The sequence below is a fragment of the Bos taurus genome, chromosome 12, assembly GCF_002263795.3.
Source record: "Bos taurus isolate L1 Dominette 01449 registration number 42190680 breed Hereford chromosome 12, ARS-UCD2.0, whole genome shotgun sequence".
In the NCBI taxonomy this organism is placed as follows: Eukaryota; Metazoa; Chordata; class Mammalia; order Artiodactyla; family Bovidae; genus Bos; species Bos taurus.
The window spans coordinates 13501708-13528770 of NC_037339.1; the positions used below are offsets into that span (position 1 = coordinate 13501708).

Genomic DNA, 27063 nt, shown 5'->3' on the forward strand with positions numbered 1-27063 from the left:
TCTCACTTGGGAAACCAGGAGGAGTTTCTGCTCAATGGGCAGGTTAAGAGATGACATAAAGATGAAAAAAGGATGATGTGAGAATAAAATGGCATAAGGATGAGATGATTCACCTGCACTGAATTGTCTTTTTCCCTTTCTTTATATCTAGTAAATGAGAATCTATCCAGCTGGCCTTGAAAGAAAGGGAAAGACCCAGGGGCCCCAGCAGGATAAAGGAGGCTCTCACCTAAACATCTTGGAAAACTGCACATTCATGGTCAGAGGTGGAAAATGATCCCAAAATACGAGTGGATGCTGTACTCCCCAAACTCTTGGTTGGGTTTAGCTGCTGCCCTTTGACATGCTACACCAGGGCCCACATGGAAACAATGCCCATTGGATTATAATTACATAGCCCACCCTGGGGTGAAGGCTGGAGACAGGAAGAAAGTCAGAACTTAAATAAATGTTGGCGGAACTGAATATCAACAAAGCTAGAAGGTAACTGCTGGCCTCTGATGCAGACCTTGAAATAAATCACAACTTTATATTATTATTCATGGCTCTTGATTTTGTTTCCCCTTTGAGCAAATGCTATTTGTTCAAATATGAAAACAAGGACAAATGTGATCCGCAAAGCAAGGAGATACATGCATTCAACCCAGCTTAATGGACTAACATTTCATGCAATTTCCCTTTCCCTGTTCAACAAAATCTATATAGGCATTCACACTTTTACTGCACTTGGACTTTGGAATATACCTGAATTTTCCTGGAAGTTGTTAGATGGACACCGCCTTCAATGCCAGACCAACCCCACTTACTGTAACAAGTTAGTTCAACAATAGACCTGCTCCCAAACTACCTATGAACAACTCCCTGAGACTTGGCTTTCTAATAGAAAGGCTCCCATGGGATGCTAGAACAATTGTGGGGATCTTTTAAGTGGGAGGAAGACACTGCCAAGTAACCAGCAGATTTCCAGCCACTTCGCAGAGTCAAAGCTGAGATGTCATTCCTGAATCTTAGTGCTTTACAATCTTAATCTAATTCTAAAGGAGAAAGCCAAATGTGACTCTCGCAGTGTCTGCCAGGAATATTAAAGCCGACAAATGGGGGGTTTGACTGGTTCTGCTTTTGGAAAATTTGACAAGTATGAAGACTGCTGTGGACTTCAGCAGCTATTACTTTAGAGGCAGCTCTATGGATACCAAACTCAGCCTGAAGCCAGCTGGGGAAGCAGAAAATGTGGTGGAGACCGAGAAACATTAACTCCACCAGACCTGAAACAAGATCTGTTTCAAAATTCAAAGGCGGATGAAATGTACACATACCTACCACGTTAGCCAGGTTACCACTAACATTTTCATGACGAATTTCATGTTAGAATCTGGATCCCTTTTGCATCTGGGGAATTGTCATCTTTGTAACAGCACACAGAAATGAACGGAAAATTCTGGTTGTTCAGTGAGCTGTGCAATGCCTGTTCTATCTCAGAGGTGTAACTCCAGCTGAGGCTCACATTGAAAGGATCTGCATATTTTCAAGTCACCCTCAAGGGTCCTGGCTATTGATGATTCACTCGAAGGCCTCTCAGGGCTTCCGGCTGAGGCGTGTGGCCCTTGGACAGCCCTGGGGGCCATCAAGTTCACCTGGGCTTTTCACCGTCTCTGTTGGCTGCCGAAATACTTCCAGGATCAAAATACAGGGTTATGGAGGAATCTCTTAAATAGTAACAGGGAGATGGGGAATGCACAGGCTGTCAGACGGTGACAAGTGGGAGATGTCAGTGTGAACTTTGGTGTTTATTTTGCTACCTCAACTCTCCTTATATCCTCTGGCCTGCAACCAAGTCTGGTAAAATATAACGATCTGCAACAAAAGCATAGCTGGTGAGCTCTCTATTCGGTCTGTTTGATTACACATGCAAGGTGAAAACTCCACAGACAGGACTAGCACTGCAAGGTGAAAACTCCACAGACAGGACTACCACTGATGAAAAACTCTTCTGGGAGGTTCCTAGAAACGGTGAGCTCTCTATTCGGTCTGTTTGATTACACATGCAAGGTGAAAACTCCACAGACAGGACTACCACTGGTGAAAAACTCTTCTGGGAGGTTCCTAGAAACGGTGAGCTCTCTATTCGGTCTGTTTGATTACACATGCAAGGTGAAAACTCCACAGACAGGACTACCACTGGTGAAAAACTCTTCTGGGAGGTTCCTAGAAACGTCTTAGCTCACTGTTTCAGGCTTACTTCCTGTCTTCTTTGCAATGCACTCATTCATTCACTCACTCCCTCACCCATGGAATATTTATTTCTTGCATATTTCCACATCCCAGGCGCCTGATACACATCGGTGACTAAGAGACACATACATTTTCCTTTGTGACACTTATAATAATCATAACCAGACAATTTATCAAATTATACCCATTTAGATGGGCTTCCCAGGTGGTGCTAGGGGTAAAGAACCCAACCGCCAACACAGGAGACATGAGATGCAGGTTTCATCTCTGGGTCGGGAATATCCCCCTGGAGGACGGCATGGCAACCCACTCCAGTATTCTTGCCTGGTGAATCCCATGGACAGGGGAGCCCGGTAGGCTACAGTCCACAGGGTCACAAAGAGTCAGACACGACTGAAGTGACTTAGTATGCACCCATTTGGATAAGTGCTCTGAGGGACTGATGAAATATGAATGGTGAGCCTGCTAGGAGAGGGGAGATCAGGAAGGCCTCTCTGATAGGATGGTCTTAGAGCCAGGACTGAAAGGATGAGAAGGATTCAAGATTGCAGACTGCAAGGACGAGAACATCAGACAGAGGGAATGGATGTGTAGAGGCTCAGAGATGGGAGGGAGTTTTGATGGGCTCAGCAGGAAAAAGGCCAATGGAGATGACGCGTCATGAGTCGAGCGAAAGCTGAAGCAGAAGAGGCAAGCACAGTGAGCTTGGGAAGATGAATGTTATTTTAAGTGCAATGGGAATCTACTCAAGGGATTTCAGTGGAGAAGATGTGCTCTGAATTATGTCAGATGATGTGTGAAAAATAGATTGAGCTGGAGTAAGGTGCAAAGGGAAGAATCACACATGGCAGAAACTGCAAAATGTCTGCCTGCAGCCATTCTCCCCTCCTTCCTTACCTGAACTCCAGATTTATTCTGGAGGGAAATGGGTCCAGTCAAAAGAGTCTATTTCCCATTTTCCTTGTATAAATAGCTTGGCATGGCCACATGTAATGCTTCTGCACAAGACATAAATAGAAGCCTGCTGGGGACTTTTGGGCAAGTTTTGCTTTTCTGTTTTAAAGGTACAGCCCTTTCCTCTTTCTTTCCTCCTCTCCTTTTTCTTCTGTGATTCCAGCTAGTAAAAAAAGAAGTGATGGCAGGAGAAACAGCAGACCTCTTAGACAACTATCTAAGAAAGCTAATAACATCACAGAAACCTCAGGCCTGGCGCTCTTCAACTACCAAACCAGTGCCAACACTCTGGGTTTCACCGTATGGAGAACGAAAACTCTCCATTTGTTAAGATCAAGTTTGGTGGGGGGTTTCTATTACTCCCAGACACCATCATCGTTCAGGCAGCCTGCACTTGAAAGGCTATAGTGAAAATGAAGAAAAGTGGGCCAATTTGAATGCTGAAACAATGGGATTTCCTGATAGCCTAGATGGGCTTTGGTGGTGGGAGATGGTGGGTGTGAAAAGTACTCAACAGGATCTGAGTCTGAGAATTAGTAAAATGGGAAAGAAAAACCCTAGAGGGGCAGGTTTGAAGATTAAAAGCAAGAACTGAACTTTTGATATTGTACAGGTGAGGTGCCTAAGCGGTGTCTATGAGAGTAATCTCCATTTCTATGATTTCCATGAGACGGGATCTTCCTCCAAAATCTCTGGCCTTGCTCTGGCCCTTCATTCTCTCCTTTGCAGGGAGGGAGAAAGTAAATCCGCTTGCCTGGACAGAATACAGTGAACCCTTGACTAACACGGGTTTGAGCTGTGTGAGTCCACTCACATATACTGTACTACAATATGGCATCATCCATGCTTGGATATGGAACCCCAGACAGGGAGGGCCAGCTGCAAAGCTACACTCGGATTTTTCATCACATGTACGTCACTCGAGGGTCACCTGTACTCATTCCCATCAGCTTCTCCACATGTGATGTGGCGCATACAGATACAGGCTCCGCAGGAAGAAGCCTGTGGTCCTCAGCACTGCCTGTGGCTGGAAGCTCAACCCCCAGGTCAGCATTGGGGAGCCCACCATGGCTGCAGATCTCAGTCCCGTGATCCGGTTCAGCCTTGATCAGGAGTAACAAGCTGGTGTTGGTATCCCCACGTGCTACACCTGTCTGTCTGTCTCTCAGTGGTTTCACACCTCAGCCCACTTCTACCTGTGTAAGGTCGGACATGTCCTGTTCGCTCAGCCACATGATTGCGTGCTTGTTTTTAACAGGGGCTTCTTGGAAAAGATACTGCCAGAAAAAACGAAAGCCCTCCCCTATTCTAACGCCTTCCTATATTCCTTGTGAGAGTTAAGGATCGAATCTTCCCTGCCCAGTGGGACGATAAACTGCATAGGAATGAGGATTTATTTAAAACTGATGCTAGTATGCAAAGGGTAATCGGTGATCATTCTATTGTTCAGACAGCTGGCTTCTTGCCTCAACTTTGCAGAGGTTGTATTATTAGAATTGGTGTGGCCTTTCCCGGTCTCTGCTACCAACCCACCCTACCCCTCCTCCACCTACTAAATCCATTCTCTGTTTCTCTCCTTTACAGGTGGTCTGGGTGTTAGTGTATTTATCCTAGCTCTAGTAACCCAAACTTCAGAACTGCTGGGCATACACAGCCGGGTAAAAGGTCATTGCTCACCACTAGGGAATCTAGGGAAGGCAGTCTGACGGTGACGTCTATGAGATATACCAGTTCTATTGTTCCTGTAAAGACAGGTGTCCTCGGTTGGTGTCATGCTGGATATCTGGTCACTTATCAGAGTTTATGTTTGGGAGTTATTTGACACTGCAGCAAAAATGGTCTTTTGACAACAAAGTCAAATAAAACACATTTACAGCGAGGCTTCTGGTTTTTCCTTCCCTTTTCTCTTTCCATCCTATCAGGCACATTATTGCTGGAGTTTACACTGATGAAAGAGGTGATGGGTATTTTGGCATAGTGTATCATTGAAAATAATACTTATCCTCAGACTGAGTATGTAAATTGCATGTGTCACCGTCCTGTGTGGGACCTTGCACCTGGTGTGGAATGGAGCGTGGCATTGTCACAGTGCCATTCAGTGGCTTTTACCAGGTGAGGGCACATCAGCAGCTGTGATGCATGCGGCCACAGACACAGAGAGCACGCCCATAAAAATAAAAAAAAAAATCCGTCCTTTTTTTGAATAGAGCCCTGGGTAATTACCCTAACCATTGTTCTATGAGAAAGCCCTGTTTACACCATTTCATCAGTTTAGGATCTAGATGGGAACGATCACCGGCATTAAGCGGTGAAGGCAATTTGCTTTTTCAATGAAGAAAGGACCAAAAAAAAAAAAATAATAGCACTGAAAGATCTCTGCTCCTGAGTTGCCCGTGTTCACAGCCAAGGCTCACCCCACATGAAAAGGATCCTGAGGAGGAGTCTGTCTGACCTTCCTCCTAAACAGAGCCCAAGGATAACGAGGACAGTGTGTTCTGGGGCTGCTTCTACTCTCAGTGCAGGGAGGACGTGGGCTCTGTGTACCCAGCCTATGGGGGACAGTGGCTGCCCTGAGGGGTGGTGTGGACTGCGGAGGGTCCAGCAGGCATGGGAGCATCTGTCCACCCCGCCCTGAGGCCCGGACGGGGTGTTCTGCGGAAAAGCTACAGAAACGTTGCTCACCTTGAGAAGTAAGCTCTCAGGGCGGGGTCCGTGTTCCTCCAAGATGCCACAGAACATGAAACTGGTTATGAGGTTTGGCCATTCGGTATGGAGTAAGATGGGAAACTATGGGACTACTTACCCCCAAATGGGAAAAAAAAAAATGAGTACACAAGAAAAGGCAACATCACGACAAAAAGAGATGGCCCCCAGAAGTCTTACTTACATTGAGTGAGGATGCCGGTTAAGGCGTTTTTGAAGTTCTCCTTGGCCTCCTCCATCTCCTGCTCATGGGTGGCCTTCTCGTTCATCAGCCGGCGCACGTGGCTGTTGGCTGACTGCACCATGGAGTAGAAGTGGTTTGCGGACCGCCGGTTCACCTCCCCTCGCTCGATCCAGGACAGCAGCACCGTGATGGCCTCTGAAAACTTGCTGTCGTCTGCAAATGGAAGACCACCAAGTTCAAATCATGTCAAGGCAAGGTCTTGGTTTTCACTTCAGGTCCTCTCCAAAGGCACAGCACAGTCCATCCTGTGTATATGTGAGTGTGTGTTAGTTGCTGAATCGTGTCCGACTCTTTGAGACCCCATGGACTGTAGCCCGCCAGGCTCCTCTGTCCATGGAATTCTCCAGGCCAGAATACCGGAGTGGGTAGCCATTCCCTTCTCCAGGAGATCTTCCCAACCCAGGGATCTAAGCCAGGTCTCCCGCATTGCAGGCAGATTCTTCACCCTCTGAGCCACTAATGGCCACAACTTGACCTTGTGAGCTTTCCTGCAACTAATGGTTCCATCATCACTTAGCTTCTCTTTCCTCATCTGACTGCACGGCACTACAAAGCCACCCAAGAAACAGAGTGGCTTACCCTCAGATTACCAACTTGGTGAGCCCAGTTTCAGAAGATCTGTTCTGGGGATCCTTTGAAATATGACACAACTGCATTCTCCACCAAACCCAGATTTCTCTTTCTCAAGACTGGCTCAAAAAACTGTTACCTGTTTGGCCTCCAGTTCATTTCCTTATTCTTTTATTGGTAACAGCATACAGCAATATCAGTTTTCTGACTTAGAATCTACTGAGTTATGGGCAGGATGTGGATGACGGGTGAAATTACTTTTAAAAGTAGTCATGATGTAAGATATTGTTCCCAAGCTGGTAGTAGCAATAGGTCAATTCTTGTTCTGCTGCAGTTCAAAACCAATTTCACTTTAGGTTTACTTTAGGTTTACTATAACATATTTGATTATGGTGAAAACTAGACCATTTCCATGCTTTCAACAAAAGAGGACCTCTTCCTGGGGGGCGTGGGGGTCAGTGTGTGTGTTGGGGAAGGCTGCTAGAAATCCATTTGTGTTTGATTTAGGAGTATGGGGCTTGGGGTAGGGGCCAGGAGGTTCCACCTGTAAGTAAGTGATAAAGTTCATTTCAAAAGAAAGCAAATAGACTTGCCTGTTTGCAAACAGTTACTGGAGCAGATCTCTGTTGTACGGCTTAGACATGGGAAAAAAGCAAGTTTGGAGGTGATTAATTGGAACCGGAAGTTGTATGTCAGTTATTACAACATAAATCAATCCTACTGCTGCAAGCGCTGGGCTTGTTTTCTAAACTTGAGAAGTCTTTCATTTTTGTATTTTTCTAGCCTCTAAAAACATAATTTATGAAAAATATCCTAGAAGCGAACACATTATAAATTAATTATACTCCAATAAGAATTATTGTAAAAATAAAGAAAACAAAAATATCCTGCATTTTCCAAGGAAACGGAGTCAGGGTCCTAAATATCAGGAGGAAAATTAAGACTAAAAGATTCAGATACTTAATCATTTATTTGACAAATACAGAGCGGCTAGTATGTTCCTTCCATTAGAGGAACACCAGAGACATCCTTATACGCTGTGTATGTGTGTGCGTTATTGTTTATATATTATATATTGGTCATATATACATACACACAAATCCATATTCACACACACACATACATACATACATATACGCACACACATTCCAGATGAACAGATAGAGGGTGATTCATATTTAGTAAAGGGATCTTATTTTATTTTACTACCCAGATATTTTCTAATCAGGCACTGTTAGTATTTTACACCCCATACGAAGCGTGCATTTGCAGAGTGCTTTATGAGTTTTCCAGAGCGCTACAGAAAAACCCTTCATCCCTTTTCTCCCAGGCATCCCCTCCCAGACCGGGGCACGACTTCACGGCTGCGGCTGCTGCCTGCCCCAGAAGTACGTGCACTGTACGCAGGCAGGCTAGCCTGCCCCGTGCCCGTGGAGTGGGTTCTGCCCTCTCCAGGCTGGAAATCGCGCTGCTGATGGGCCACCATCTCTAGTCCTCTCCCGCCCAGGTGGTGTCCGTCTGGGCTTGGGGATCAAAGCTTTATTCCTGAGCAAACCTGCCCCCGGGGCCCTCACGCTTTGATCCGAGGAGATAACTGGCCTGAGGAAGGCCCACGGGGCAGCCTGCACAGGAAGGGCTCAAGTTTCCTTGCCAATTTCAACCTGCCGCTGAGCGAGTGTGTGCACGTGTTCAGCGTCACGGCTGGCCCACGCAGTTCTGTTAACTCTGGGATTTCAGTCTGAGTTCAACCCTCAGTGAACTCCAGCTGCACGAGTTTCTTATCTCATTTCATGGATCGGAGCAGGCGAGTACAGAGTCCATCATACAACTTAACACCGTGTTCAGCCTGAGGAGAGGCCCATAATTTAGCATGATGCTTGTGGGAGCCCCACTGCAACACTTACAGTCAGAATAAACTCTGCCTCCCTTCCACTCTCTGCCTCTCTCCCTGCCTATGTATGTTAAGAGAATGGGCCTCTGAAAAGACAGCAGAAATCTACCTGATGCCTTAAGAAATCTTTTCTACCTGCCCCCCGGCTTCTTAAAAGATAACAACAGAAAAGGGAACTATTGACTTCATGGACCATTCTCCCCCTTTGCTGTGACTTTTTCATCTCTGTGTAACACAAAGAAAAATCCTAAACGAGAGAGAGAGAGCAAGAGAGAGAGAGAACGAGAGAGAGAGCGAGCGAGCACGCACAAACAATGGGGCCCCATCTTCCTTTCACCCATGAATGGGCACGGTTTTTCTTCTCTTGCTTGTGGTTACACAGATCATAAATACCCTTAGTGTCAGGAATAACACACTTAAATTTTAAAAACAGATGTTTGCTTAAATGATCTAAAAGCCAATTTTTATTGCTCTTCACTCTTAGACCTAAAGTGTAAGTTCCCCAGTAGATTATAGTTAATACATAGTTTTCAGAGAGAGAGCAATTTTAAGATTAAGCAATTAAAAATACACAACGAAAAAGCAATGAAAAAGTAAGTAGGCAAGAGACTTGCAACTATCATAACAAGCAATAGTAGGCAGATTCCATTCTTAATATATGTGAATAAAATAAAATACATATTATATATTAGATATATCATATACATATGTACATATGGCTTAGTATATAGTTTTGAAAACTTCCAGTTTCATCATTTCTGAACTTTCTGTAGCAGGCTCATGGATGACTGATGCACTACATTTAAATTAACCATGAAAACATTAGTTAGCATGTGATTGGTTAAGTCTAGTCAATATTTGTTGCCATGCAAGAAGTGAATTTATATTAATTAAGGCTAAGCCGGCAGCTCCTTCTGAATGGCTACATGAGTGTGTTGGGAGTGGTCATTTTCAATATCCGAATGAAAATTCAATTCTGCCTTCAGGGGAAAGATCACTAAGAAAACAGGAAACAATATAAACTAATTTAAACAGGCCATAGATTGCAGCACTATTACAGCTATTTATGTGGAAAGAAATTAACACAGCTCATAAAAATCACATCCAAGATGCAATTAGAAAAATTCCAAACACTTTTTGTGAACATGCTTGGACTTAACTCTGAACATTAGTGCCCTTTAGAAAACAGAATGGGCAAACACATCTTCTTCATACTAAGAACCGGGAAAGTCTGCATATTATGGAGCGACTATGGACCATCTGGTCTTCCCTAGTGGATAAGACCGTAAAGAATCTGCCTGCAATGCACAAGACCTGGGTTCAATCCTTGGGTCAGGAAGATCCCCTGGATAAGGGAATGGCAACCCACTCCAAGTGTTCTTGCCTGGAGAATTCCATGACAGAGGAGCCTGACAGGCTACTTACTGCCCATGGGGTTGCAAAGAGTCGGACACAACTGAGCGACTTTCACTTTCACATGGGCCATTTATTTGCTCACTAAAAATTCTCCAATGTTGACAAATCAGGGACTTTGCAATGTCACACCTGGATTACTGAAATCATTTGTTCCATGGCCTCCCTTGATTGGCATTTCCCCTTTCAATCCATTCGCTGTTCCTTTGTCACGCTCCTCTTTGTTAACACAGTTTTGACCAGAGATATATTAATATCTCTTTTGTTACCTGAACAGTATGGACTGGAGACTTTTCAATACGTTTTCAGAGAGTGATCCCGTGAACATCACCGGGTGAAGTTGTGAGAGCTTAAAATTGATCAAGGGTTCCCTGTACAAATTATGATTGTCATTATCTTTCACATTTTGCTCCACTAGGTTTCTGTTTCAGCCTTGTGTATATTATAAATGCAAAATTTTCAAAAATGACGCATTGCAAAACTTTGAATCAAAAAAAAAAGAATTTTTCAGTGAATCTTATGCAGATACCTTGATTGTCCACGTGACATATGTACTAGTGTTTCAGAAGATGCCAGTTCTTCAGAATATAGTTCTGATTCAGACAATGTGAATATTAGAACAACAAAAAGACAAAAAACCTTAGTGATTGATTCTGACACAAAAAGTGAAAATGAAAGTCACGGTGCTGAACTTCCTTTGCTTCTACAGAAGAGTGGATTGAAGACAACATTTCATGAAAATTAGAAGACTTTACACGGGTGTGCCAGGTGTAACTATTGCATATAATAACCCGCCAAGTGTTAATAAAATAACAGAATTATTTTTTTGGCCGGTCAAAATAAAAATAGCCAGCCTCAGATATTAGTTTCTGCAAAAAAAAACAAAAAAACAAAAAACCCAGTTAATAATGAGTTAAGCACCCCACCCTTGCCTCCCTAATTCTGCATGTGCTATGTACTCATCCTAGGGTCCCTGGAGATCCTGGTCGACCCAGCTAACTGGTCTGCTTCCCTCAAGAGTCAGCCTAAGTGCCTTTCATAAAGGAAGCTTTCCTCTAACCCTAACATGAATCAAGGATCCCTTTGCTAATGTTCCTATAATTCCTTACATATCCTGCTATTAAAATATTAGTCATTCTGTACAGTAATTGTTGGTTCATGTACCAACTGGCCTTCTAAAGCTCTGAGGGGTTAGGATGAGAAGAAAATTTCCAAGACATATTTCAACCTTCTGTTCACTCTGAGTTTTTCCCTTTGTACTTTATTTCATTACACTCTGTGTCTAATAGATTTGCAGTGCATTAGTACTGGAAAGTTACAGCAAGTCCAATGGTCAAGAGTTGATAATAAACATTTTAATTTCATGTTGAAGAGTATTTTCACGTTGTCCACCAGAGATAAATGTTCTCATGGCACTTAGGCTGGCTGGTCCTTTTATCCTTCAGGCCTCTGAGGTTATTTCCATTAGCAATGAAAGTTAAGAGTGATCTCAGAAAATTACACAGAAGTCTTCCACAGTAAGCTAACCAGCTTATCCAATGACTTAAAAATCTTTTGAACGTTTTTTTTTTTTTTAATTATGGAAAAGTAATAACCTTTACATTTAACCTTGTATTTAGCTTTTTAATTCTGGGAAGGGAATGATTTAGCTTTGTGAGGACTAAAGAATATTATAATGATGGTCACACTTCAATATCGCAACCTGAATCCATACCCAGTTCATTTTATTTCTAGTTACTTCAGAATTTGTCAACCTCTCTCCCTATCCCCCTTTCTCATGTTTATTCAGCATGAGGCACGCAGTAGGCATTTTAAAAATTGCATTTGGGATACATGCATGCATTCTAAGTTGCTTCAGTTGTGTCTGACTCTTTGTGACCCTATGGACTGTAGCCCACCAGGCTCCTCTGTCCATGGGATTCTCCAGACAAGAATACTGGGTGGGTTGCCATGTCCTTCTCCAGGGGGATCTTTCAGAGCCAGGGATCAGCTGTTTTCTACACTGGTAGGTGGGTTCCTTACCACCAGCGCCACCTGGGAAGCTCACATATGGGATACATCTCTCCTACTCCAAGACCATAAGCATGAGTCTCATTCTGGGGCGTGCTGAAAGTACAGTCTCACCCTTACTCAGGCCTCCTGACTCAGAATCTGCATCCTCATCCAAGTGTTTCCTATGCACATTGAAACTGGAGAAGACCGGGAAGAAATCACTCAATAAAAACCAGGGAAACTGGTTAGGAGCTTACCTAACTTAAAAAGATCATGAAAACCGGAAATGGAAAGGGGCATCTGAGAGAGTGGAGAATACTGAAAGACCTTCACGTGACTCCCGTGAGATTTATGAATCTCTGTCCGCAAACCCTCCACTCCCACTTAAAGAACAGCGGCTTAAACATCAGTCATCCTTATGCCAGAAAAAGAATGTGAAAGATAAGTCAAAGTCTTGGAAATGGGCACTGAGAGGGCAGCAGATTTTTTCGATGGAATGTCGGACTGGAGGACCCTCTGGGATTTTCTGATTTTACCGGGGTGTGAATCTCCAACTGTCATTAACTAGGCTATTTTACCATACTTTAGGGACAGAACGTAAATTGTGAAAATTAATAATGTAAATAATTCTTCTCTGTAATAATGTAAATGAATTTTTGTCCAAAAGAAAAGTCTTTACAAAGCAAACTCTCTTTTGAACCAGTTTTAACATCTTGTTCTCTCATTAATTAATGCCTTAAATAAAATCACTGACACATGTTCATTTCATATTTGTAAGACAGTCATGATTCCATTGTCACAGCATCCTCGAGCAACCACTGATTGTAAGCTCCTCGGAGGCAGGGCCCATGCCATGGTCGTATCTGAAACCCCAGGCAGGGCACAGAGCCCAGGGCCCAAGAGGTGGGCACTCGGTGACCTTTAATGAAATGGATGTGCAGACAATGAAGGGGAAAAGGAATCAAACCGGTAAGCAGTTTCTTCTCCCTCTTTGTGGGCAGAGGAGATCTGGCCCTGAACTTCAGAAGGCAAGGGCGGGATGACTTGAGAGAAGAGCACTGAAATATGTACATTACCATATGTAAAACAGATGACCAGTGCAAGTTTGATGCATGAAGCAGGGCATCCAAAGCTGGGGCTCTGGGACCACCCAGAGGGATGGGGTGGGGAGGGAGGGTGGGTTCAGGATTGGGGGGGTGGGCACATGTATAGCTCTGGCCGATTCACACTGATGTATGGCAAAAAGCCATCACAATACTGTAAAGTAATCATCCTTCAATTAAAATAAATAAATTAATTATATACATAGGCAGGACAAGAGCCAAGACAATGAACCCTGAATACGAAAACTGAAATGCGTTAGTGGAATCTGATTTCTGGCGAGTCCAGAAAGGAATGATAGGAAGGGAGAGTTCACATTTGAACAAAATGTCTCAAGAATGAGAGGAAAAAAGACATTCTACAATGCTTTTCAAAGAAATGGGGGTGGGCACACACACAAACATACTGAATGATGTGTCTATAAAATTGTCCCTGGTTTCTGGCTTGATAGGTAGAGATAACTTACGGTGTACATATTGATCCAGGCAGAATGGCTATTTCAGGATGGCACTACAACATCCCCCAAATTTTACTATGTGTTCCTAAAACATGGACATCCCAAAACAAAGCTCCATCTCTGGCTGCTCAATTAACCATCAGAAGGGGTGGTACCTCACCTACCCTGCAGATCACGGATAGCATGAAAAGCTACAGAAATGATTAATACTTTCCCCCCTACCCGGTGGTTCAGCACTAAAGAATCTGTCTGCAATGCAGGAGACGCAGGTTCGATCCCTGGGTTCAGAAGATCCCTTGGAGGAGGGAAATGGCAACCCACTCCAGTATTCTTGCCTGGAGAATTCCATGGACAGAGGAGCCTGGCAGGCCATAGTTCATGGGGTCACAAAGAGTCAGAGAGTCAGACACAATTTAGTGACTAAATAACAACAACCCTACCCTATAAGCTCACTCTCTCTCTCTCACACACACAAACTCTCAGATTTAGCACACGAACGTGCACTGATTATTCCTGCTTTTGGATCAGGCAAAATGTGAATAGATGAAATGGCCCATCTCGCCTCTGTGAAGGTCAGTAATGCCAAAGAAGTGATTCTCAAACAGGCTCCCATGCTTCACATCTCCTGTGTCCTGAGAAAGAAGTCTGGCTTTCAGCTAATGGAATTTCCACTTGGCTCATAGCATTATTGATTCTTTCTTTCTTAGAACCATAATGTTGACAACCATCTCAGTAAGATGCTGGCAACCTCTTCCACCCTTTCTTCCTCTGCTAGGCTGTTTCGGAGCCATTCCGTATGCAAATCAGAGACAAGTCCTTGGAAATTAGGAATGCTGATCCCAGGAAGACTGTATCCTGGATAACACATAGGAAACAGGGAGTCCCAAGGACACTGCTTGTAAAGCTTGTAAAACTTCACCTGAGGCCGAGAGAAACCATTCTTTCATCACATGGTGAAAGATTATGCCAAGTTTTCTAAAAGGGGGAAAAGGACACAAAAACTTTGAAATGCTCTTGCCAGGAGAAATCCCCCCATGAATCAGGAAATCATCTCTCCTCACTGTCTAATCAATCTCTTCCTTCCACAGTCCAAACAGGAGGCTCCTCCCGGGGTGGATGGTCTGTCTTAGAAAGGCAGAAATTCATTATCTCATCTGCCGGGTGCTACCGTCTCCAATAAAGTGCAATTATGCTGGTATTGAGCCCCTTCTCACTTTCTCAAAGCCGTGCTATAAACTCTGCATCTGTGAGAAGTTACTTTCCAGTCAGTCTTCATTAAGTGGAATCGTCTCAGAACAATGTCTATTTAATCCGCGGGGTGCCCACTAATTTTCTTTTTTAGAATCTGCATTAACCTTAACAGACGTTGGGCGTTTGGTGTCTTAGACACTACACAACTGCAACTCAGTGTCTCATCTGACTTCAGAAGGCCTGGGGGTCACTGGATCGGGGCTACCTGGTCCCAGGAGGTTGTCCATCTCTCATCCCAGAACAGTGCTTTGTAACTGCCTGGATCACTCAAGTAATCCAAAACTAAACGCAAACTCGGTAAGGCAGGGGCTTTGTGTTCCCCTGGCCTCACAGTGTCAGGGTCCAGCAGAGCGCTCAGGGATGCGTGTGGAGTGATGAATGATGGCTGAGGGCATGTCCCCATGCCCTCCCCACGCTTTCATTCCTGGCGTTGCGGCCGGAAATGCAACACACTCACACGCTCCCAACAGCGAAGGAAGAGAGAAATGGAATAACCTACTGAGCATCTACTATTAAGCATAGTTTTAACACTGGGCAGGACATGGAGGGCCTTGTGGGTCATAACTTGTGTGGTCAAGACTTGGCCAGAGGGGAAGGTTGAGGGGAAGGGATAGTTAGGGAGTTTGGGATGGACGTGTACATACTGCTATATTTAAAATGGAAAACCAGCAAGGACCTGGTGTATAGTACTGGGAACTCTACTGTTACGGGCAGCCTGGATGGGAGGGAAGTCTGGGGGGAATGGATACATGTATAGGTATGGCTGAGTCCCTTTGCTATTCACCTGAAATGACCGCAACACTGTTGATCGGCTATACCTCAATACAAAATAAAAGCTTTTTAAAAAAGATTCAGGTAGGACAGATTTTGCTGGATAAAGCTGATTTTCCACAAGAAAATTGTAAGGATAAACAAGTATGATATAAAAGAGGGGAAAAAATGCTTGTAATAAACCTGAGATAGCAAGATTTCTCATGGGAAGAAAAAAAAAAATCAAATCCAATTAGGTATTTTCAGATTGCATTTCCATTTCCTTTCTGACCCAGGCTTATTTTACCTGAGGTCTTGATGGCATTTATATCCCCATATCAAGGAAAATCATCTTCAGGGAAACAGTTTCCTTGGCTCTTCCTGTCTGGCTTTTCAGTGTTACAAGAAGCATGGAGTGGATTTCCTCTCTGAGGCAGCCAATTTCCTAAGCAATTAAATGCTGTTTATGTTCCAAACTCTGTGCTCTGGTTGAAACTGTCAAGCTTGATACTACCTGACTGTTGCCTAAGAACCCAGGCTAGTTCATTCTACTGTAACTGCCATCTATTAAAATTTCCAATCTGTTCTCTCCTCAAGGGATCACACAGTACTTGGCAAAGGTGCCACTTCTAAATTCTGCATATTATGCTCTTCTATATAAATATATATTTCTGAAATGGCAGGGTTTGTAAATGACTTTACCAAACGGATACCCCAGTCTGCTATCCTCTTACAGGAAAGGCCACGCCGTGTGGCTTCTACGTGCAGACACTCTGGCGCTAGCTTCTTAAAAAGAACATTAATGCAGATGCCAAGCTTTCCTGAAATTCCTCCACGGGGTCACCGTGCCAGGGTGCACGTTTCTGTCACTTCTTGGTGTGGACACGATCGAATGCAGGATAGCTGATGTAGTACGTTTAGCTGATATACACAAAGTGCTCGAGACAGTAGTGTTAGTCACTCAGTCGTGTCCATCTCTTTGAGACTCCATGACTGTAGCCTGCCAGGCTCTTCTGTCCATGGGATTTTCCAGGCAAGAATACTGGAGTGGGTTGCCATTCCCTTCTCCAGGGGATCTTTCTGATCCAGGGATCAAACCCAGATCTCCTGTGTTGCAGGCAGATTCTTCACTTGTCTGAGCTACAGGAAGACAATGTGCTGGATAGTAAAGGAAAAATTATTTGTTCCGAGATCAACATTCCTGCTTGAGAAGGGTGTTTTTTCTCACTCTGCCCACTCCTTATGGATTCTGGTCTGAACAGAAAAGTGAGAGGGTGTCTACATTTGCATTTTATATGCTTTTTTTGCATTTTATATGCTTTTTATTAAAGGGACAGCCACAGCCTATGTATTCATGATGGCAGGGCTTGCCTTTGTGGAGAGCCAGAGCACATGCCAAGGGGCATTGGTAAGAAGGACTCCATGGTTATGTCAACTAAAGAAGGTTCCACAAGGACTAAGTCATTGGGCACCACAGCTGCTGACTTTCAACACAGCCTGAAAGGAATTCAGAGCAGGGACTGGCATGCGGCACTCTGTGCTCTGGGAACACCGGCAGAACGGACCTCCAGATAGGCAGATATTTTTGGGAGGAAGTTTCATGAGTCCAGGTTCTTGCCTTGTCCCTGACGGAGAAAAGTACTAAAACCGTTTACCAAGATGTCTGTTCCTCGTGACTAGCAGCAACCTTGTGCTGAGATGCCTGCTTGGTGGCAGGTAGCCCCTTCACCAAAATCACGCATACACTTCCTCCTTTACCTGTAACTCTGGAAAAGCTCCTCAGAGCCATCTTGAGAGGCTGTCTTCTGAGCTGCAGTCCTCAGTAACACACCAAATAAACTCAACTCTCACAAGGTGCGTTTTTCAAAAAATTTTCCAGGTCCACAGTTTCAGAGGGGCATTTCAGTGGCAATTACATCTGATTAAGGGTCCCCAAGGCCAGAGGAGAGGATGAAGACTAGAAGCAGAAGTCTTTTTGTTTTTTTTTTAATTCTTTTTTAGGACTTCCTTGGTGTCCCAGTGGTTAAGAATCTACCTGTCAGTGCAAGGGACGCAGGTTCAATCTCTGATCTGGGAAGATTCTACAGGTTGTGGAGCAACTAAGCCCACCCTAGAGCCTGAGCTCTGCAACAAGAGAAACCACAGCAACGAGAAGCCTGCGCACAGCAAGTGCAGAGTAGCGACCACTCACCGCAACTAGAGAACGCCCACGTGCGGCGACAAAGACTCAGGGAAGCCAAAGATAAATGAATAAATAAATTATTTTAAAAAATTCTTAAAAAAAAAATAGAATGTCAACGTTTTATCTTCCGAAAATAGGTCTGGGGCACTAAATAGGTCTAGGAAACTAAAGTTTCCTTTAGTGAAAACACACAATCCACTTTGAACACTGCCAGCTAGGCTCTAAAACACTCCCAAGGATAAATCACATCTCTCCTCTCCTAAGAGTCCTTCATGACTTCTGCACTGTTTATGGAGCAAAACCCAGATCCAGCGGCAGCCCTCGGGGCTCCCCCGTCTGGCTCCACACTGGGTTCCCAGCATCACCTTCACTCCCGTGAGCTTCCAAGCGGCTCTCACGTTCCCCAGAGGAGGCAACACGCCTCCCTCTTTCTGTGCCCAATTCCCCATCTGCTTCCCTGCGTCTTTTTTCCTAGGGCTCCCGCCTCTGACAAGAATGTCTTTGGACCCTTTCTTCCCCTGGTGGGGGGGAATTCTTGTTTCTCTTGCAATGTTCAAGCTCTGCCTCCTCTGTGAAAGCTTTCTTGACACCTTCCTCAAATCACGCACACGTGTCCCTGAGTTCCCAAGTGTGCTGCTCACATCCTGATGGACCACTGTGTCACTGGCTTTGTCACAGTGTGTCATTTCCTTGTAGACACTTGTGTGTGGCCAGTGACCATGACCTGTGTTCTCTCTTTAAAACCTGACATGCTGGGTAACTGAGGAAGGACTGACCGCCACTTGCCTGTGCAGGGCACCCATGTTGCTGGGGTCAACAACTCTGATCAAGAAGGAAACAGAACTCACACACATGTCCTCCTACCTTCAAAATCTGGACCCTTCCCAACCATCTGTGGTTCACTGCGGCAGGTACTAAAGCCTCTGTCTGTCTGTCTCTCCCAGGGTCTCAAACCGGGAGAGGAGCACAGCAAACATTCAAAGAAATGAAACGCTCTCACTTCTAAACCTCATTCTTCTGCAGGTGTTAGCAGGGTCCCTTCCACTCCGGCTCTGAAGACAGAGGGGCCCTCTTCTACATTTCTCTTCTGTCCTGCATGGGTCCCAGCTTGGTTTCTGATGAGCCTCTGGGGAAGCTTGGTTAAGAGCCCAGTGGAGGTGCAGACCATACAGATCAGCAGGAGCCCTGGGACCGCCCAGCCCCACAGGAGACACGGGCTCATTCAACACGGTGGGAACCTGGTAGCCTGCTTTGCAGTTGTACAGGAGCTCTCCTGCCTGTCTTTGCACGACTTTTGTTGAGTGATGAAGGCACCCAATCAGGGAGAACTCAGGGACGAGGGCCGGGCTCTGTCCAGGGAGCATGAGGAAGCCCAGGTGGGTAACGCCAGCTCTATGAGATCAGGATGCAAAGGGCCAGGAGAGACGCCCGGGGCCTCGGCGCCTGGGGAGGGCGCTGGCATGCGCGGACGCAGAGGAAGCCGGTGCCAGGCTCCTACCTTTGAGCTTCTCGGCCAGCAGGGCAGCCTCGTGCTCCGAGTAGTGCATGATGGGCGGTGGCGAGGGCGGCCGCAGGCGGTCCTCCTCCAGCTTGCGCCGGTGCCGCTCCTCGCGGGCGCGCATCCGCTGCTTGCACTCCCACTCGTAGAAGTCGTCGCGCGCCTGGGCGAAGTCCACGTGCAGGCGGCCCGAATCCTTTTTGTCCGTGCTGGACCCTAAGCGCATCCGGTAACCTGAAACCAATGGGGGAGTCCGGTCACATGCCAGGGTCACGACATGGTCCCGTGCCGCTGTCGACAGTCGGGTCCAGGCCATTCAAGGTGAGCCTGGAGCTCTCGCTGACCTCTTTTTCCCTTACGAAGGACATCCTTCCCAGGGGAGGCGGGAAGCTGCTGTCCTCTGCGATTTGGAATGGGGCCAAGATGTATCTGTTACAGATGGGCAGCTAAACTCTTCGCTGGGAAGTGATCTCCAAACCAGTGTTACCAAGATGATCTCAAGAACCAGGACACCTACCCTAACTCCTTCTTCCCTCTGGCTTCCAGGAAGCTCACAAGCAAACGGAGCAGGGAGCTTTTTTTCTACACCCCTCTGCTTTTTATGGCCTCAATTTTCTATTTTCAACATACTGTAACTCTACCTCATAAGCTCACTTACATTCTTTTCAGAAAGCGGTGGAGTGTGAGTAAAGAAAGAATATCTATGATAATTTTAAAAGGTCTAAGTAGTAAATTCTACCACACCTCACTCACAGGCTATTGCTTCATTCTCCTGTTGCTTCATTCTGCCACTCCGTTCTCTGTCTTGGCAGCTGCAAAAGCCACAACTACCATGGCAATTTGGCAATGCTGTTTTATTTCCACTTATCCTCTGGGGCACGCAGGAGAATATTTTACCATCAAGAGGCCTTCCTTACAGCCCTCCAGCACCTCATCTGGCACACAGCACTGCACAAATTGTTTGTGTGCAATCTCTGAAGGCCACAGGAACCCGTGTGAGAACCCAGAGCTAGACCAAAAAAAGAAAAAAGGGCCCGGAGGTCTCTGGGGGATTTGCTGTGAGCTACATAACTTACAGAGATTATGAGCCGCAACTGGAGCTGAGACATCAACACACACATAACTGCAACCGGACCGCCAGCCTAACTTCAAATGGAGGAGGCCTGGCTTTGAGGTTGCTCTTTAGTTTGGGGTGCTCGGATTTTAGAAACATAAATTCAGGTCCCAGCAGGATCCTGGCTGTTGGGGGCCGCCAGAAGAGAGAGCAGAAGGAGCGCTTTTGCCGTGTGGGGACTGCGCACATGAGCCACCACTGCGAGATGCCGGGCAGCACAGTGCTGATGCGCGAGCTCTTATGGTGAATTTCAGAGGATCCTCTTAGTATCTGGGGTTGAAACTGAGCCGAAATTCCCAGGACGGCCTGGCGCCTCCCCAGGAGGGCACTTCACATCTTTGAAAAGTTACAAACGTGAAATTGATCTCACATCTGATTCCTGTTATGACCTCTCCCTTCCAAGTTTAAAGGATATTCTCCCAAAATGGTTAGACATAACAATACCTATCAATACTGATCACAGAGGAGCAGTATTAATGCTAAAGCAGAGTGTATCGTGGCTGTGGGCCGTGGGGAACTTAACAAACCAGCAGGCTGTGGTAATATATACCTAACAGCTGAGCAGGCAGAATGGCCTAAGACTGGCCAGCTGTCCCAAATGGCCAAGAAACTTTCCCCTGCTCGGGTCCAGAACATCACTTTTCAGATGTTTATGGTTCCAGAAAGCACCGTCTCTTTCACCCAAACACCATCATTAAGGCTCTTAAAAGAGCCTATGATGAGGCCGAGTCTAAATTTAACTTGGCCTTCAGATGTGATCACGGTCCTAAAATTAGGCCATCCAGCTGGGCTCCGGCTTGCAGTAAAGCTTGCACACGGGAGGGGCAGCCTGTCTGCCTTCCTGCCCCTCCCAATCAGTCCTTCAGATCTTCCCGGGACGATGCTGCACCCGGACAGGGGACGCTGGAGGTGAGGCCTTTGCTGTGGGCTCCTTCTGCTGCCAAGGGGCAGTCAGGAGGGGGCCCAGATCAGAGCTTGAAAAAAAAAAATATGTAGCATCAAGGCATAAATTTGGGACTTTCAAGTGCCTAAATTCGGGACTATTCATCTCTGGCAGTGTACTATGAGGTTTCTGATTGGGTCTAAACATTGTGCTATGTTGGTGTTGAAAAGCACCTCTGATTTATTCTAACTCCTTCATTTAATAAGGTGGGATAAAGTCACAGTTATATTGGTAGAGCTGTGATTAGAATCTGAATTCCCAGGGCAAGGCTCCTGAGAAACCAGTCCTACTTTATCATCATCAGGATATTTGTGTTAAAAACAACCACTTACTGAATGGTACCCATGCTGCATATGTCCTGCTAGGTGCTTAATATCCATTATTCCCATTATTTGGATTTATTCCTTGTAATCATCTGATGAGGTAGCACTGTTACTGTCTCAATTTTGCAGATGAGAAAACAGAGGCTCCGAGAGAGGTTATCTTGCCCGAGGCATGTGAAACCCAGTGCCAAGCACTCAACAGAACTCCTGGTTGTCTAATAGATTACTCTGATGCTGTAGCTCAAGAGTTGCAAGAAACATGTGTGCTGTACAATATCTCTATGTTTTGTCTTCCATCTCCATTTTGGAATACTATTAGGTTTTTGCCCCAGTTTGTCAGGTTTTTTTGGAATAAAGGTTTTAAAATTCCCCAGGTCACTATTTAGCACAGGGATATCTCTGCAGTGTTGGAATAACCCCAAGGCTTCTGGGGTTTGCAAAAGAATTTGATGGCCATAGGGGCTGACGGCAGAGAAGGCAATGGCACCCCACTCCAGTACTCTTGCCTGGAAAATCCCATGGACGGAGGAGCCTGGTAGGCTGCAGTCCATGAGGTCGCTAAGAGTCTGACCCAACTGAGCGACTTCACTTTCACTTTCTTCATACATTGGAGAAGGAAATGGCAACCCACTCCAGTGTTCTTGCCTGGAGAATCCCAGGGACGAGGAAGCCTGGTGGGCTGCCATCTATGGGGTCAAAGAGTTGGACATGACTGAAGCGACTTAGCAGCAGCAGCAGCAGGGGCTTACTGCAGAAGTTAAGAAAACCTGGTAGTAATGTTCAGATTTTTTTTCCTATTATTTTCTCACCTTTCCTCACTGGCTTTGCTTTAGGAAGAGGGAGGTGGCATGCAGAGTGACAGACTGAAAGGTGCAGATGAAGAAAGAGAGGGAAGGAAGAGCAGTGAATTAAATCCAAAAAGATGTCCTTCAATGCTCTGCGATTCTTAGACTTGGCAAAGACCTTATTGACAGGCTCCGTATGAAACAGGATGGGAAGACAGTAGGGCACAACCCTTAAAGAATGACATGACCTCGAGCCTTATCATATGCTCAGTGTAATATACTAGTGTATGCTAAATGACACCCCACCAGCACTGGGGCAATTCTGAGGCAACCATAAAAGGTCAAAAAGTGGGCAGTGGCCCAATACCTGGAAATCTCCACGCCTTCCCTAAAATCGTTCGAATAATCCTCCCACTCATTAGCCTATAAAATAACAGCTCCTAAAAATGAACCATGCCATATTTCACGGCTCTCTTTCACCTTCTGAGATGGCCTCATTCTGTCTGCGGAGTGTGTTTCTCTCTAAATAAATCTACTTTGTACCTATCACTTTGTCTCCAAATTCTTTCGCGATGGAGGAAGAACCTTAAATTCACTGGGAACACTTGCTCCAACACCCACCTGATGGAAGGCAGCCTTACATTCCTAGTTTCCACATCTGTAAAAACTGCCTGTAAATGGCACCAGAGAAGCAGGGCTGGTGGGTGGGCTTAGAGGCTAAGTGTGCGAGCCAACGGAGGGAGACGGCCTGCCCTCGGCCACGACCACCTCCTGTAAGGCACTGATCTTAAACCGGTGCCCTGTTGTCTAGAAAGTGAACCACTTCTGAAAAACTGAAATTACACTGAGAGAGGGCTGTATTCCCCCCGAGAATTACATCTGATAATAACAGCGGTCCTTGGTAGTCATAATATTGCTTCACAGCTAATAAGCATTTGAGGACACTGATTAGAAAGCCAATGGAATCCCTAAAGCCTGGATGATAGGAAACCCACGCCTGCAGCCTAGAGGTGCGCTCACAGACTTCGAGGTTCTGGCACCTGGGGGAAAAGGCAGAATTCCTCCTCTCCAGCCCCAAATTGTGAGCGCTTTTATTGCACATTAAGGCCAAAGGGAATGCACTCATATTAATATCACAAAACATCACCAAAGCGCCGGGGGGAAAGAAACCCCTTATGTAATGCAAAGTACCAGAAAGGTAAATGGCTTTATCAACCATGAACTCCTCAGCGAAGCGGATGTGACAGAAATTCTTCTTGCTTTTCCGAATCGCTGTGATGTCACCGCACTGCTCAAAGACTTCCTGGATGATCTCCTCGGTGGCGTTTTCCGGTAAGCCTCCAACAAAGACAGTCTTACACCCGGGAGGTCGTTCTCTTGTGGAGGGGGGTGGAAGATCTGAGAATCACAACCAAACACAGGGTGTTTTGCCTTTTACTTATTTTTGCTCTATTTTATTTTATTTTTCTTTTCTCTGGTTCACCTGGCAAAAGTCACACTCGCAGACTAACTTTCTCTATTTTGAGCAATGATGAATGTCTACAGCGACGGATATGGATGGGGGTGTCAGGTTTCCAGTGCCTGCCTCCTTTCCACCTCTCCGTTCCTCTCTGCTCCTTTCTACAGAGTGGCTATGCCCGTCCACGAACAGAGATAAAGCAAATGTGAGCATAATTTCATTTCTCCTTCATAATACAGAGGCCCAGAGAACCGGCGGGGGCTGGCGGGGAAGCCTTCAGAAACTACAAAACATGATGAAATGACAACATGCTGGAAACCTGAGGCTGGTTATCTGCTTTGTCTTTCTGGGGTATAATGGAGCGACGAGGCAGAACGGGAAACAGCCGGAAAGCGGGCACGGTACTTACTTGGCTGGGAAACAGCGGGCCTGAAAAAAATACGCTTTCAAAAAAAATTATTCACATTTAAATGAGCAAACTCCCAAATTTGAGGGAGGCTGTATAAAAAGATAATATGTACACTGTCACAACATTTTACCTAGTTTATATGTAGATTACTAAAGCAATCTTCTAGAAGGTCCACTTTAAAAAGGCAACACTGATTAATACGAATAAAAAAAAATTCAGCTATTTAAGCCCATAAACTTAGCATCAGAAGTTAAATTAAAAAAAAAAAAAAAACTGGCCTATTCATTTCATCAAATCTATGTTTCCTTCAAGTGAAGGCAATCTGGCCCAGGAGCTTGCAGATGTGGGCTCCCCCCACCAAAATTGCTAACTGCCAAATTAATTCCATTTTCCATCTAGCAAAACACATTTCAGGGTTTCTCTCCTGCATTTGTGAAGATGGATGGAAGTGTGCACATATTTCACACTCTGATCCGCAGCAAATGCTAGACTTCATTGTGCACAAAAAAAAAGATTCTTAATGCTGTTTATACATCCCCAATCACACGTGTGCCCTTCATGGTGTCGATTCAGCTCCTGGAAAGACACAGGGACCCACAGATTTTTTCTGTTCTAGAGACAAAGGACTTCTGTAGTATGATCCCCACTCTGCGTACCAAAGTGGGAGAACTTTGAGTCATATTTGGAAAATGAATACTATATTTAAAAAAGACAAAGAAATTAAAACTTGATGATCAAATACTGCTCACAGTTGCCACTTACTTGGATTTTGAGGGAAAAGAGTACAACTTTTGCAGTGGATTATTTCTTTGACGACAGCCACTTCTGTTGGCGGTGGGGGTGGTACCAGCCCCAGGCCTGGTATCATCGGATTAATAGGGGTGATCCCAGTCATCATGTTGAGGCCCGGATCAAAGCCTGGTACACAGATCGAGTCTGTAAAGTACATAAGATATCATTTTGGCTGGTGGATCTTAGATCAGTTTCTGTGGTTACTTTGCTGTTTTCCCGCAAAGGTGATTTGACTTTCGGCTGTTTTTTAGGAATTTCTCATTGGCATAAATATAGCAATACAGAAAGGTAACGAGTAAAGATGAACTTAATGCTTCATGGAAAAGAAGATATGTTATTTAAAATGTTAACACAGCAGGACAGAAGATAGCATATTAGAGTGCAAAACCATGAACCAGGAAGCTCTGCTATTATTGTCAACTCTATTTTCTGTTTCTTAACTTCCAATGCAGATGTGACTGGCTTATGACCAAGGAGGTGAGAAGAATGTATTTAACACTGAAGTGCCCAGTGAATCCAATTGTCAACCTGGTTTTATCAAAAGAGGCTTCTTATCCAAATGACCTAGATTTAAGAAAAGTTCAATTTAGATGTGCATACTTTATAATGATGCATTCAGGTCCAACCTATCCTATTTCCACTGGGAAATAAAAAACAAAGAGTGATTATAATTACGAAGGCTGGGTTAGATACATTATCTGCACACTCAGTCGAATCTGATTCTTTGCAATCCCATGGACTATAGCACGCAAGGCTCCTCTGTCTGTGGGATTCTCCAGGCAAGAATACTGTAACGGGTAGTCATTTCCTTCCCCAGGGTATCTTCCTGACCCAGGGATAAAACCCACACCTCCTGCGGCTCCTGCACTGGTGGGTGGATTCTTCAACACCAAGACACCTGGGAAGCCCATGGGTTAGATACATGTGGGCATAAAATTAGCTATATACATTTCTGAGATCTGTGGGATAATCACACATTCTTCCTCTAATTCAATCAGCAAATAATTGACTGCCCTTCTGAAATCTTTATTTGTGGAATATAAAAAATACAGCTTTATGCCCTGCAATAAAAATGGAAGGGCACAAAAACGATGGGTTTTCCAATATAAACACTGAATTTTTTTTTTTTTTTAGTGTGATAATAAAAGAAGTCATTTCAAAGGGATATAAAAGTTTTTTTTTTTTTTTTTTTTTTTAATTAGTAAGGCCTTTTTAAGGGTGGGGATTGTTACAGTGCACTGTGTCTGTGAGTAGCTGCAAGGAGATTTCTCTCCTGAGGATTCTTCCGTTTTCAGATAACAAATACTTTCCCTGGCGGCGTGGTACTGCTCCCAGGCAGACAGATCAGCAGCTCAGACGCCGCTGGCGACCCTCCACAACCGGAATGAAGTTTTCTTCTCTAATTTCTATTTTTTCCGCCATTATTCTAGTGCATTCCCCTCCTTCCCTCCTGCCCCCTCTCCTCTGAGGTGCTCATGTCCAGCTGGTGCCTCAGGCCCTTGGGAGGCCTCACTCTTTGCTTGGCTGAGCTGACAGGTCAGCTATGCCCAGAGGCAGGTGAGGAAGGGACAACTCCAGGCTCTGTTTGCTAAGACAGGCCAGGACAGAGGCCCAGCACCAACTTTTCCTTTCCCAGAAGAAGCCTGTTAGAGCTTTCTTCTAGCTACTTCGGGTGTTTCCGCTTCTCTTCTGGGCTGAACGGAAGCAGCAGGGTGATCCTGCTTTATGACCCCAAGAGGACCACTGGCCCATTTATGAGGAGATTCATTTAATCTGACTGCATACCAGCCTCACTTCAGTAAAAGGAGGTGGGGTTTTGGGTTTGGTTTTTGCCTTTTTTTTTTTTTTAAAGAAACCCTCCATGTAAATGCCAAAGAAGCATTGTCTTTCAAAGCAGTGGCCCTGACATCCTAGGCCCTTCTTCTATATAATCATGGCCCTCAGTATCTTTGTCTCTCACATGGGGCTTTGAGTGGACAGTCTCTGCAAGCACGAACCTC

The 27063-nt window shown here is 45.1% G+C and overlaps 1 protein-coding gene across 15 annotated transcripts in view; it reads right to left on the reverse strand.

Moving 5' to 3' along the window:
- Nucleotides 1-27063, reverse strand: part of ENOX1 (ecto-NOX disulfide-thiol exchanger 1) — a 680015-nt gene that overhangs the window by 162720 nt on the left and 490232 nt on the right. For all 15 annotated transcript variants that reach the window (XM_059892207.1, XM_059892198.1, XM_059892204.1 and 12 more), the window contains 4 exons: nucleotides 25034-25207; nucleotides 23595-23801; nucleotides 19239-19472; nucleotides 6074-6286 (listed from right to left, as the gene is read on the reverse strand). In XM_059892207.1, coding sequence (XP_059748190.1) covers nucleotides 6074-6286; nucleotides 19239-19472; nucleotides 23595-23801; nucleotides 25034-25207 — 828 coding nt within the window. The remainder of the gene's footprint in view (nucleotides 1-6073; nucleotides 6287-19238; nucleotides 19473-23594; nucleotides 23802-25033; nucleotides 25208-27063) is intronic.